A 13692-nucleotide genomic window follows, 5' to 3' on the forward strand; every position below is an offset into this window, starting at 1 on the left:
ACTCCAGTTCCAGGGAACCTAACACCCTCACCCATACATATATGCAGGCAAAATACCGATGCACATAAAACAAAAATAAATTAATTTTTTTTTCGTTTTTCGAGACAGGGTTTCTCTGTGGCTTTGGAGTCTGTCCTGGAACTAGCTCTTGTAGACCAGGCTGGTCTCGAACTCACAGAGATCTGCCTGCCTCTGCCTCCCAAGTGCTGGGATTAAAGGCGTGCGCCACCAATGCCCGGCTAAAAAAAAATTAATTTTTAAAATCTACTTTATAGATAAAAATGAGATGCTTCCTTGCTGTGAAGTGTTTATGAACCAGTGACCTAAAGTGAGGATTCACACACAGTATGTGCCCAACAAATGTTACTAGTTTATTGCTTAAATTAGGATTGGAGGGAGGAATAAAAGTAGTTTGCAATCCGTAAGAGTTGCTAATTGGCTACAGATCTGAAGCTCAAGATTGCTTAATTTCCCATATTTGAGTCTGGGTTCTCAGAACAGAACAGAATAGGAAGTAGGGTTGAGGAAATCTCATACACTTTTATGCAAATCGAAAATTCTTGCATGCTGTCAGCGGACTCTGGGGAGACACAAGATGACTGGGAAAACGTATTCAATGGGCTCCCAGCTATTTGATGTCATTTGCCCTGTCTAGCATCCCCCAAATCTGGAGGGACCAGGGATGAACTTTTCCCATAACCTTTTGAATCAGGAAGCCCTTTCCCCCCTTTCACACCATGGGAGTTGGGCAGTCATCTGCTACAGCAGGAGGGGCTCTGTGGTAGTGGAGGTTAGAGAAGGCTTCCCAGTTTTTGTAGGTGTGGTGTGCACCTTGTAAGTTGGTGGGCTGTCAATCAAATGCGACCCGGCGGGCAACACCTATCTCATGACTGAATTCCGCAGGAAGGGAATGTTATTGACAGTGTTCCAGATTCCCTTGAAGTAAGCAAGCATGGAGTACACCATGTTGGCCGTATACTTCCGCAGTAATTTTATCCTTGTCAGAAGTTTAGGTGTTGGACAGTTTTCACCATAGAATCCTGTCCGGGTACAATCGCATTTGTACCGGTCCGATCCCACGCTCATGCATTCACCTCGGTTTTGACACGGGTTGGAAAAGCAAAGATTTGCAGGGTGGCTAAGCGCCAATGCTGCGCCCAGCAGCAGGATGCGGACCGGCATCTAGGCGGGCGGCACGTGGCCGAGCGCGGGGCTCTGCGGGGACACGCTCTGCCAGCAGTTTGAAAACTCTCAAGTGACAGCGGCGCACGCGCACCACGGGAGCGGGGGGTGGGGTGGGGAGGGGCAGAGCGTGCGCGTGCGCGTGCGCATTGTCAGTGGGCGGGGTCAGTGCGCACGCAGTCGCCGCTCCTTTCCCCCCCGCCCCCCGCCCTTTCTCTTCCCGGTTTTCCTCTCAGCTGCGGAGCCTGGCTACTGGCAGCTTCCGGTAGGAGCGCCGCGAAGCGCGACCCGGTCTCTGCTCGTTGTCGATGTCCTACGGTCCCTTAGACATGTATCGGAATCCCGGGCCCTCGGGGCCCCAGCTCCGGGACTTCAACAGCATCATCCAGACGTGCAGTGGCAACATCCAGCGGATCAGTCAAGCCAGTGAGCGAGGGGACCCAGCTGGGAGCGGGGGGCCGCGGGGGGCGACCCGAGGGACAGGCCTGGCTGAGGTCGCCACGACGCGGAGCCCGGTCAGGGTCGCAGCCAGGGCCACAGCCGAGGCCGTCGAGAGCCTCCACTCCGGGCGCGGCGAGCTGCCTTCGGCGGGTCGGTCAGGCTCGGGCCCTTCAGGTCCACACCCCTGTCTCAGGCATTGTGATTTCACGGTGTTGGGTCAACAGAGCCTACTTGACAGCCCGAGGGTGGGAGGGAGTGTGTGTCATCTCCAGGACTGTGAGCAACAGTCTTGACTTGACGCAGTGGTCAGCCGAATTTTCCCTGTCATCGCCGTCTCTCCACCCACCTCGCTTTCCACAGTTTGGATCAGGGGTTGCTTGCTGGTTAAGGGCTTTTAGGTTCACATTCTGCTCAGCGGTTGGGTCCTGGGACATCAGCAACTTTCAATTAAGGGAAGTGGCGAATGCGTGTGTTTGGGTGACTTAATACACTGTGCTTCCTGTAATTAATTTGGAAATCAGAGTCAGTGACTGGTATTTAAGGGGTGGGAGGACTCCTGTTTTGTTAGAGAATGCACCGGGAACATTTTAATTTACGTTGTCTTTTGTAGCAAAGAAGTATTTATTTTTTTAAATTTCAAGCATGATATTTCGTTTTTTGTCTCAGTTGAGCTATTCTTGTATAAATCTGATACACAGAGACGCTTGGCTACAACTACATACCGAGTGAGTATGTAGTCTGTAACTGCTTGCCTTAAAACTCACTCCTCACCATTAGAGTCTAAGATTGTAGCTGAGAGTCAAATACAGGCTGTTTCTAGAGATTCAGAATCAGCCTAGAGCCTTGTGAACAGAACAACAGAGGCAGCTTTACTTTAAAAAAAAAAAAAAAAAGGTGACAACTATCTGTGTTATTGTGTTTTAGAGAGCTTAACTATACTGTTAGGGTCAGTTCTGAATTACAATTATGTTCTACACTTTAAAGCAGTCACTTTGCATTGCTTTTATTTTACTTTTGAGACAGAATTTCTCTAGCTCTGTCTGTCATGGAATTCACTTATTTGTAGACCAGGCTGGCCTTGAACTCAGAGATCCACCTGCCTCTGCCTCCCGAGTGCTAGGATTAAAGTCGTGTACTACCAAACTCAGCTTGTCACTTTGCTTTTAAATCTAAATGTAAATTGTAGAATTTGAGAGGTAGGTTTCTGGTGAGGGTAGGGTTAGGAGTAGGTGTTTGGTGGTAGGAAGAACATTCAGCTTGTGAAACCCAGATATTAAAAACAACAATAATGTGATCGATGCTTAGAAAGTATGGTACTTTGTGTTCCAGTTCTCATTTGTCAAGGAGCAGGAATACAGGTTAGATCAGAAAATCCTGGTTCAAGGGGCAGGCAAGATGGCTCAGGGGTAAAGTGCTTGCTCTGCTTTGCTCCCCAGAGCCCATGTAAAGGTGGAAGGGACAAATTAACTGCACAAAGTTGTACTCTGCCCTCCACACTCTTACCTGCAAGTGTACTGTGTGTGTTTGCATTAGTTTGTATGTATGTTCCACATTTACACTCAAAAATAATAAATAAAAATTTTTAAAATTTTGTGCTGGGTGGTGGTGGCATACCCTCTAATCCCAGCACTCAGGAGGCAGAAGCAGGCAGATCTCTGTGAGTTTGAGGCCAGCCTGGTCTACAGAGTTACTTCCATGACAGCCAGGGACACAGAAAGAAATCTTGTCTTGAAAAACAAACAAAACAAAAAAAGAAAGAGAATTTTGTTTCAAGGCTGAAGTTTTCTCACTAAGATTAAACCTAATTTGAATATCTTTCTGTGGAATAGTCTGTATTTAAGTATTAAGCTGTATAGTAAGTGTAGGACCTGGCATAGATTCTTGAGAGCTTGTTTGGAGGTTCTAGCTGAGGAGTGCAGCTACTCGTATACCTTTGACCGAAGACTGTCCTCCTCTATGACCAAGCACGAAGGCAGCTTTGGAAGATGCACACATGGAGCAGTGAGGGAGCCAGTGATTCCTAGCCAGCCAGATCAGCCGAATCAACCCTGGTGATCAATGGGTGACAGATACAGCAGCCAGATCAGCCGAATCAACCCTGGTGATCAATGGGTGACAGATACAGCAGCCAGATCAGCCGAATCAACCCTGGTGATCAATGGGTGACAGATACAGCAGACAGATCAGCCGAATCAACCCTGGTGATCAATGGGTGACAGATACAGCAGCCAGATCAGCCGAATCAACCCTGGTGATCAATGGGTGACAGATACAGCAGCCAGATCAGCCGAATCAACCCTGGTGATCAATGGGTGACAGATGCAGCAGCCAGATCAGCCGAATCAACCCTGGTGATCAATGGGTGACAGATACAGCAGCCAGATCAGCCGAATCAACCCTGGTGATCAATGGGTGACAGATACAGCAGCCAGATCAGCCGAATCAACCCTGGTGATCAATGGGTGACAGATACAGCAGCCAGATCAGCCGAATCAACCCTGGTGATCAATGGGTGACAGATACAGCAGCCAGATCAGCCGAATCAACCCTGGTGATCAATGGGTGACAGATACAGCAGCCAGATCAGCCGAATCAACCCTGGTGATCAATGGGTGACAGATACAGCAGCCAGATCAGCCGAATCAACCCTGGTGATCAATGGGTGACAGATTAGCAGACAGATCGCCCTCACATCCTGGTATAGATTCTTTTAACAGCAAATTTGTGTTTACTTAAATTAGATTTGAAGCTGGGCATAGCAGTAATTGTAGTGTTTGGGAGTGTGAGGCTGGAGGATTGCCATTATTTAGGCAAATCTAAACTGCATAGTGAGTTCAAGGCAAGCCTGGGCCATATAATGAGACCCTTATCAAAAGGAAAACAGGAGAGGGAAGGGGAACAGGGAAAAGCCAAAACCTAGGTATGATGAGTCAGGGCTGTAACCCCATCTCTCAGGAGGCTGAGGCAAGACAATTTCCACGAGTTCAAGGCCAGCCTGAGCTATAGAGTGAGTCTTAAAACCAAACAATAAGAAAAGGTGTGTGTGTGGAAATAAAAGCAGTTTCCTTGTTGATAGATACTGATTTAGCTGTTGATCAGGCATTGGACTCAAGGGGATCATTAGAGTTGACAATTAATGTGTTACTTGCTACTGTTTAAGTACATAGTGTGCTAGGCAGTATGAAAAGTACATGTGATATCTTTTTTTTTTTTTTTTCCAAGACAGGGTTTCTCTGTGTCTGTCCTGGAACTCACTCTGTTGACCAGAATGGCCTTGAACTCAGAGATCTCGTAGCCTCTATCTCCTGAGTGATGAGATTAAAGGCTTTACCACTTCCACCTGGGGGGGGGTAATGTAATATTTTAATTCATGTTAACAGTCCTATGAAATCATTACAAATATCCCTGGCCTATGGATTAGGAAACTGACTGAGAAAGTTTAAAGAATTGCCTAGCTGAATGTGTATATGTCTGTATGTGTGTACTGGAAGCTGTGGTTTCTTGTAATATGTTCATCTTCCCTGCTAGATTGTTAGCTCGTTTGAGCTAGGAAACGTGGCTTATTCATCTTTATTTTTCTACTATTTACCTCAGTCCCAAGCATATATGATGGGTTTATTCATTCAGGGTGGACAAGCATTCTTTAAGCGCTTCTGTCCACTGGATAGAGCAAAGCATGAATTGCTGCCTGGTGCCGTGTGGATGTTTGCATGCATTTGCATGTGTTCATACAAGTGATATCAAGTAGTAGCAGGTGCTTGACAGAAAGAAAGCAGGTGTAGAGGGAAGGGAGAAGGGACAGATGATAAGCTGGCGAGGAAGGCCTCTCTGGGGGGAAGATGATTGAGTGAGCAGATACCAGAATGGAGGGAGGGAGCTTTGTGAGCAGCCGAGAAAGGTAATGTGTGCTGAGGGCAGGTCTAAGGACTTTGATGTGATAAAATGGCAGGGAGGCAGGTGTGGCTGGGTTAAGGATAAGGGAGCAAAGCAGAAGTCAGACAGATAGGCGGGGCACGCCCCATAGACTCTTAAAGCTTACTACTAGTGAGTGAGTGAGGCCCCTCTGTCGTTTTGGACTCCTGCCTCTTTCTCTTTGAATGCTGTGCTATCTTACTTATACATCCTAGGTAGTATAACTTAAATTTCTTCTCTTGGGATTGCTGTGTGGGAATTAGGAATTTGAAATTGGTAGGTGGTGTTGTGTCTACTATCTAGTGCCTGCAACCAAGCTTCTACAAGTCATGGCCAACACACCCAAGTATTCTGTGAGAATGGCTGCTCAAAAACACATATCCACTCACCCATGAAAATCTAAGAGTTCCTGTTCCTTTTTTTTTTTTTTTTTTTCTGAACAGTTTAACCACAGGTTTGGGTTTGGGGTTGTTGAGCATATCAGCCTGAAACAGGGCAGCCCACTTGGTGGGTTAGAGGTGTAGCTTGGCAGCCTAGTATGGACAGTTGTACAGTACATGTGGAGTGCAGAGGGGGAATTCTTGACTTCACCTACTGTGTGCTGAAGAGTCTAGACAGATGTTTCTGAGGCTAATGTAGAAAAAAAAAAAAAAAAGCCGAAGAGCTTCACAGTTAACTCTCAATCAGAGAATAGCATTTCTTTCCTTATGTGGCTGATTTATTTTATGGGTCCAGCAAGCACAGGCACTAAACATACAGGTGGTACACAGACATACATGTAGGCAGAACACTCATATAGTTAAAATAAATATTAAAAAAGGAAATTGTGGGGCTGGAGAGATGGCTCAGCAGTTAAAAGCACTGGCTGCTCTTCCAGAGGTCCCCGGTTTAATTTCCAGCAACCACATGGTGGCTCACAACCATCTATAGTGGGATCTGATGCCCTCTTCTGGCCCGTAGGCATACATGAAGATAGAGCACTCACATCCATAAAATAAATAAATCTTTTTTAAAAAAGGAAATTGTAAAGAAAAATATTATTATTACCATTTGAGACAACATATCACTTTGTAGCTCATGTTATCCTTGAACTCCCGGAAGTCTTCCAGCTTCAGCTTCCTGAGAACAAGTATTATAGGTATGAGGTACTAGCCCCAACTCTGACATGCTTTTTTGTTTTGTTTCATTTTGGTTTGGTTTTTCAAAACAATTAATCTCTAGCTTTCCTGGTACTCGATCTGTAGAGCAGGCTGGCCTTGAGCTCAGATTCACAGGCCTCTGCCTCCTGAGTGCTGGGTTATAGTAAAGGTGAGTGCCATTGCCTGGTACTTTTTTGTTTTCTGAGACATTGTATGTAGCTCTGGCTGGCCCGGAACTGGGTATGAGACTAGGCTGGTCTGGAACTCACAGAGACCTACTTGCCTCAGCCTCTGGAGTAGTGGGGATTAAAGGGGTGCACTACCACGCCAGGCTCTGCTTTGTTTACAGAAAGACTTGGAAACAGCTGAGCACGTAAATGTTTGTGAACTAAGTTTGGATTTTCCCTCAGCTCCTAACCAGTTTCGTAAGTGTTTTGCTGATTTTTGTTTTACTTTTCCTGCTCCGTTTCCTCATCTGTGATCTTATTTATTTCATAGGGCTTTGAGGACTGAGATAACTTATGTGAAGTGCTAAAATAGTGCCTGCTACAAAGTGGGTATCTGTAATCCTTACCTTTGGGAGGTGGAGGCAGGAGTTAGGAGTTCAAGGCCAGCCTCAGCTACATAGCAAGTTGGAGACCAGCCTGGCTATGTGATATCCTGTCTCAAAAAGGCAAATAGAACCTGCTACCTACCTAGTGAATATGTAAAAACATGTTAGCTCTCATTTGGTTCCCTTTCCTTAAATGTAACAACCAATTTTCCCTCACAGTTTAATATCTACTTATAGTCATTCCATGTCCCTTAATTAAGCCAAGCTTTTTGACCTTGTCACTAGAGCAGTACTACTTTTGGGGAATGAAGGACCATGCATTATACATTTCTCTTTACATAGTGCCAGGCTCAGCAGTGGGTATGTTGGCATTCAGTGTGTACTTAATTGATTTTTATCATTGCTAAGTACATTTTTCTTGGTCTTGAGTTTGATAATAATAGCTATCCTTAGTTGAGTGTTTTTATGTGCCAGACAGCATTCTAAAGTTAGCCAACTGTTATTTCATCCTAGCATCAAGCCATATGAAGCTTCTCTTGGTACTCCCACTTCTTAGGTGAGGAAGCAGGCACAGAAGACTGTCGTCATTTCCTCTATATCACTCAACTAGGAGTGGTGGAACCAAGAGTCAAACATAGGTGGTTTTGCTGGACATAGTGGTCCATACCTGTAATTTTGTCACTTGAGAGGCAGTCAGGAGGATCACCACATTGAGTTCAAGGCCAGCCTGGGCTAAATAGCAAGTTTTGGGGTACCCAATGCTACATAGCTAGTTCTAGTCTAAGCAGGGCTACATTTCAAGAGCCTGTCTTAAAAACAAGAACAGTCTTAATTCAGAGCCTGTGCTGTTAGCAACCACGTGTTTATGAGTGTTTGCCTGTGTGTATGTATGTGTACCATGTGCATGCCTGGTACCCTCATAGTTCAGAAGAGAGGAGTCAGGTTCCCCTAAAAACAGAGTGACAGATGGTTGTCACTATTGTATGAAATGGAATATTATACCTTTAATTGTTAGTACTCGTTTTCAGTATAGTTTAGAGATTTACTATTTAGTGACTGGGTTTTTGTTTTGTTTGTTTGTGTTGGGGAGCAGTGATACAAGATCTCATGTAGTCCAGGCTAAGCTTAAACTTCTGATTGTAGGTATGTACCACTACTCCTGAAAAGCTGTTTTTTTTTTTGTTTTGTTTTGTTTTTTAAAAGGTAAATCCCAGCCTTCAAGAAGCTGAGGCAGGAGGATCAGGAGTTTGCAGCTGGACTGAGAATAAATAAATTGTTCCATTTATAGAGATCCTGTCTCTATAATGAGGGTTGGGGATGTAGCTCAGTCTCATGTGTGTATGTATGTATTTGTGTAGTAGTTTTCACTGTTTCTGTGTAATGTCAGAGTATAAGCCTAATTTTGTGCATAGAACACTGAGTTGGCTTCACTGTCATAATCAGTATAAAAGCCTTTTTGTGTTTGGTATAGGTAGTTTCTTGAGTTTGTGGATTTCTATGAGTTTTACTATGTATCTTTGGTTGGCCTGGAATTCATAGAGTTCTGCCTGCCTCTACCTCTTGAGTTCTGGGATTAAACGCATGTGACATCACACCTGGCCTTGTTTTATCTTTTAGTATGTTTTTCATTGAATATGTTTATGAGTGTTTGCCTGTGTGTATGTATGTGTACCATGTGCATGCCTGGTACCCTCATAGTTCAGAAGAGAGGAGTCAGGTTCCCCTAAAAACAGAGTGACAGATGGTTGTAAACTTACATATGTATGCTAGGAACCTAATCCATGTTCTCTGCAAGTACACATTTGTGCCGGGCAGTTGTACAAACTTTTAATCCCAGCATACCAGAGGCAGGGGCAGGCAGATCTCTGTGAGTTCAAGACCAGTCTGGTCTACAAAGTGAGTTCCAGGATTGCCAAGGCTACACAGAGAAACCCTGTTTTGAGCCCCCCTCCTCCAAAGAAGCAAATGTTCTTAACTGCTGAGTCATCTCCATCTTCTGAATGCTCTTTAGTATATTGAATTAGAGCATTAGATTGTCTCATATAAGGAGAATTTTGTCCCATCTGTGTGATGGAAAGTTCCTTTCAATATGATTAAATAGATTTGGACTGTGGTTCATGGGGACATTTATATTCTGCTGATATCTGCTAAAAAGTACATAGGGAGTGTTCAAATTAGAATAATTTTTGGTGTTGGTGTTAGTGATAATGTATAATAAATTGATTTACTTTATTCCCTTTTTTTCTTAGAGTTTTAGCCAGGACACAATTTTACAAATGAGAGGTCATAGATAGGATTAGTTAAGGTCTAGTGTTTCCCCTCCCCCATTCTATAGCTATCTGAGATTGGCTTTGAACTGATCCTTCTGCTTTTATGTCCCAAGTGCTGGGATGACAGGCTTGTGCTATGATGCTAGACCTAGGTGTCATTATAAAATTGACAAAATTGCTTATACAGAACAGAAGGTTTGACTTTACATTTGACATAAACATCTAGTTTCTAGTATTAGGTAGTATTTCATAGGAGGTAGTCAATTGTCTCTATCTAAAATGTTTTATAAATTTATTTTATGTGTATGAACATTTGTCTGTATGTATGTGTACTATGTGCATGCCTGGTGTCTGAAGAGACCAAAGAAAGTAAGGTATTGGCTCCCCTGGAACTGGAGTTGTAGACAGTTATGAGCTGCCATGTGGGTGCTGAGAATTGAACCTGGGTCCTCTGAAGAGCAGCAAATGGTATATCCTACTGAGCCATCTCTCCAGCCCATACCCAGAGTATTTTAATGAGGGTTGGGGATATAGCTCAGTGATAGAGCACATGCCTAGCTAGTAAGATCCTTGGTTCACTCCCCAGCTGATCTACACATGCAAAGTCATAACGTTATAAATACCTATTTACTTCGTGTGCTGGGAATTGAGCCCAAGGCTTTATAAATGTGTGGTAGGTAAGCATTCTACCACTGAACATATTCCTAGGAATAACATGTCAGTCAAAGGGGCTGAAGAGCTAGCTTATTTGAAGATCTGAGTTTGATCTCCAGAACCCAGATATATATATATATATATATATATAATATATATATATATATATATTCAGGTGCCAGGGAGACTGAGGCAGGTGGATCCTTGGAGACCAAGGGCCAGCCAAGGTGTGTGGCACCTGAGGAATGATAACCCAAGGTTATCCTCTAGCCTACACACTCCCATACCATTTGGCCTCCTCCAAAAATAAAACTTTTATTTGCTAGAGGTTTTAGAAAAGGAAGCCCAGACGGTGGTGGCACTTGCCTTTAATCCCAGCACTAGGGAGGCAAAGGCAGGTGGATCTCTGTGACTTCAAGGCCAGCCTGGTCTACAAAGCTACACAGAGAAATACTGTCTCGAAAAATCAAAAAAGAAAAGAAAAGAAAAGGAGTGTTCAGGTCTAGAGAGTTAGTTCAGGGGTTAAGAGCACTTGCTGTTCTTCCAGAGGATCTGGGTTCAATTCCCAGAACTCCCATGGTGGCTCACAGCCATCCTTGACTCCAGTTCCAGGAGATCGATGCCCTTTTCTGGTCTCCTCAGGCACCAACCACACAAGCAGTGAACAGACATACATACATGCAGGCAAAATACCCATTCACATAAAATTTAAAATTTTTTTTTTTTTTAAAGAAAAGGAATGTTCATGTTAACCAAGTGGACAGAAGATCCTTTCGGATTTAACTCATTTTGATAATATTTTCAAAATGTATCATTTTGATATTTTAAACACACTCAAGTGAAAATAAATGTTTTTGTTTTGTGCTTCAAGTTTTGGGAAGGCTAAAGCTCTTGGTGTGTAAGCTGTGTGGTCCAGGGGTTGCGCGTCAAGAGTCACAGTTCCTCATGCTATGCTTACATAGGGCAGTCTGCAAGACTCTGCCTTAGTGGCTGGTAAATGTAAGACCTTGTCATGCTAATTGTTCGGATTATAGGGCATTTGATGAGGCTGGATGGATGCTTGTAGGAAGATATCTTAATGTTCAGAAACACAGAGCCAGTGAAGGCTTACATTCATTCAGGTTCTTACTAAGCAATGACTCCAAAGTTCCCAGTTCTACTTCCCCAAACTTCTTAACTTGGAAGTCCAGATGATTTCAACAATGGAAATCAGAAAAGTCCAGATGGAAAAAAAAGTTCTATGGCATCAGTAGTACACAGAAAACAACTAGTTATTGACTTTTTCCATAGTCTATGAAATCTCCACAGCTTCCACAAGTAATGTTTTAATAGGTAATAAATAACTAGCTACATACTGTTACGATAAATCTTTTTTCCAAAAGCTGAGCCCCACCACCACGTGTGCGCTTTATGCTAGCCGACCGACCAAGTTAGGGCCCAAATTAATGCATAGAGAGACTTGTATTAGGTTCAATGCTGCTTGGCCAGTGACTAGGATTCCTCATCTGTTAGCTCAGTCTTAATTATCATAAATCTATATATTTTATAAGACTTATATTATAGAGGATGACTTTTGCTGGCACCCTCTCTTGCCAGTGGCTCATATCCCGCTGCTGGAGGAGGCAAAAGGGAAAAAGGGGACACTTCCTGTTTCCTTGCTATGAGTCTCCTTGCTATGTCACTTCCTGCCTGGATCACCACTTCTCTACTACATTTCCCAGAGTCCTCTTTGACTCCTAGTCCTATCTAACTTGCTGTCTCATTGGCCAAACAGTATTTTATTCAGTAATCAACAAGATAAACATACAAAGAAGTACATTCCCCATCAACATACTTTGTACACTTTTAGATATTCTCAGCTTCTCTCCCCCCACCCCCACCCCCACCAAGACAGGGTTCTCTGTGTAGCCCTGACTGCCCTGGAACTCTCTTTGTAGACTAGATGGACCTTGAACTCAGAGATCCTCCTGCCTCTGCCTCCTGAGTGCTGGAATTAAAGCATGTGCCAGTATGCCCATTTTGTGCCTTGCATTTACAAGATTAAGAAAGTCACAGGGTTGGGTGGTGGTGGTGGTGGTGGTGGTGGTGGTGGTGGTGGTAGTGCACACCTTTAATCCCAACATTTGGAAGACAGGCTGGTGGATCTCTGAGTCAAGGCCAAGTTGGTCTACAGAGCAAGTTCCAGGACAACCAAGACTACACAGAGAAACCCTATCTCAAACAACAGACAGACACACAGATAAACAAAAAAGCACAGGTAGGCCATCTCTGAGCCACACATTTGGGTTGCAGAAAAACTCCATGGTTACCCACCATCCTTCTGGGACTAAAGCTGCTCATTGTTACTGACTTTGGGGTTCAGGGTTCAGCAGTGTGGGAGTGCTTGGAGATCATTTAATCCTCAACAGTATCGACGTCTAATGGGAAAGAAGTTGGGGGTGTAACTCAGTTGGCACAGTACTTGTCCAACGTGCACAAATCCTCAGGTTTAATCTCTAGCAACACAAAATCTTGGGTATGGTAGCCTGTGCCCGTGAGAACCCCAGCACTCCAGAGGTGGAGGCAGGAAGATTAAAAGTTCAAGGTCATCCTCAGTTATGTATGGAGGCCAGCACTGGCGAAGTAGAACAAACTACAAGATTTAATGAGAAAAAGTAGAACTCCACACACAGTAAGTATTCAATAGAATTAGTTAAGTTGATATATATATCTGCAAGTGGTGAAAGAGGCCCAGCAAATTGAAACAGCATGCCCCGTTCTGTACATCTAGTTAATGGTCAAATCTGGCTTGTATGTTAACTCTCCTTATTCCTGATTTACCTTAATTCACACCTTTTGCCTTAATGTGAATGCCCTAAAGTCGAAGGGAAGAGTCTGACTCAGCCGGTATCCTTGTGCCCACTGAGCACACTGTGCCTGATCCTCTGCTGGATTCCAGTGAATACAGAGGCATATTCCTGGAAGTGGGAGGGCACTGGGGAAGGGAGCAGGTTAGAGCAGGGGCGCCAGCCTATCTGGAGTCAGGTAAAGGTACTGTCAGATAAACAGGGTGGGGCAAAGTGGAGCCCTGGAAAATCCAGACTAGCCCTGTACAACTGCATTCTGTTTCCTTTAAGTGTCACCCCTTTGAGAGCAACACTATGTGACTCAAAGTTTACAGTCTTGGAATCAGTCCTGCATTTGAATCCTAGTTATGGCATGCTATTCATAACCCATCAGTGGCTTGCTATTTAATTAAAATCTCATTATAATTGCACTAGGTCATCTATAACCTGGCTTCTCTCTACTTTTTTGGCCAACACTTATCTCTTGCTCACTTAGCTCTAGCACCCTGGCCATACCACACACCACTCCTTTTGTTTTGAGGACTTTGCCCTAGTTAATTACTCTGTTTACCTGGAATACCCCTTCCCCTAGGTGTATTGCTTCCTCTTGCATTTTCTTTAGATCTGTGATCATTGTCTCCTTATCTGGCCACCACGTGTGACTACCCCCTGCCTACTCCTTCACCCCCACTTGAATTTATTTTTTGTTTTTTTTT

General features: G+C 44.0%; 1 protein-coding gene and 1 long non-coding RNA gene across 2 annotated transcripts in view; one reads left to right on the forward strand and one right to left on the reverse strand.

Annotated features, from left to right (window-relative positions):
* Positions 1-350: 350 nt before the first annotated feature.
* Positions 351-3795, reverse strand: LOC103163310. Its single transcript, XR_004768145.1, has 2 exons — positions 3555-3795; positions 351-2122 (listed from the first exon to the last, which is right to left on the reverse strand). It is a non-coding gene; the product is annotated as an uncharacterized LOC103163310 (long non-coding RNA).
* Stx12 (syntaxin 12) overlaps positions 1380-13692 on the forward strand; it is a 35867-nt gene continuing 23554 nt past the window's right edge. Inside the window, exon 1 of the mRNA XM_027399537.2 lies at positions 1380-1608. Coding sequence (XP_027255338.1) covers positions 1491-1608 — 118 coding nt within the window. The 5' untranslated portion in view covers positions 1380-1490. The remainder of the gene's footprint in view (positions 1609-13692) is intronic.

Source organism: Cricetulus griseus, chromosome 2, assembly GCF_003668045.3.
Source record: "Cricetulus griseus strain 17A/GY chromosome 2, alternate assembly CriGri-PICRH-1.0, whole genome shotgun sequence".
NCBI lineage: Eukaryota > Metazoa > Chordata > Mammalia > Rodentia > Cricetidae > Cricetulus > Cricetulus griseus.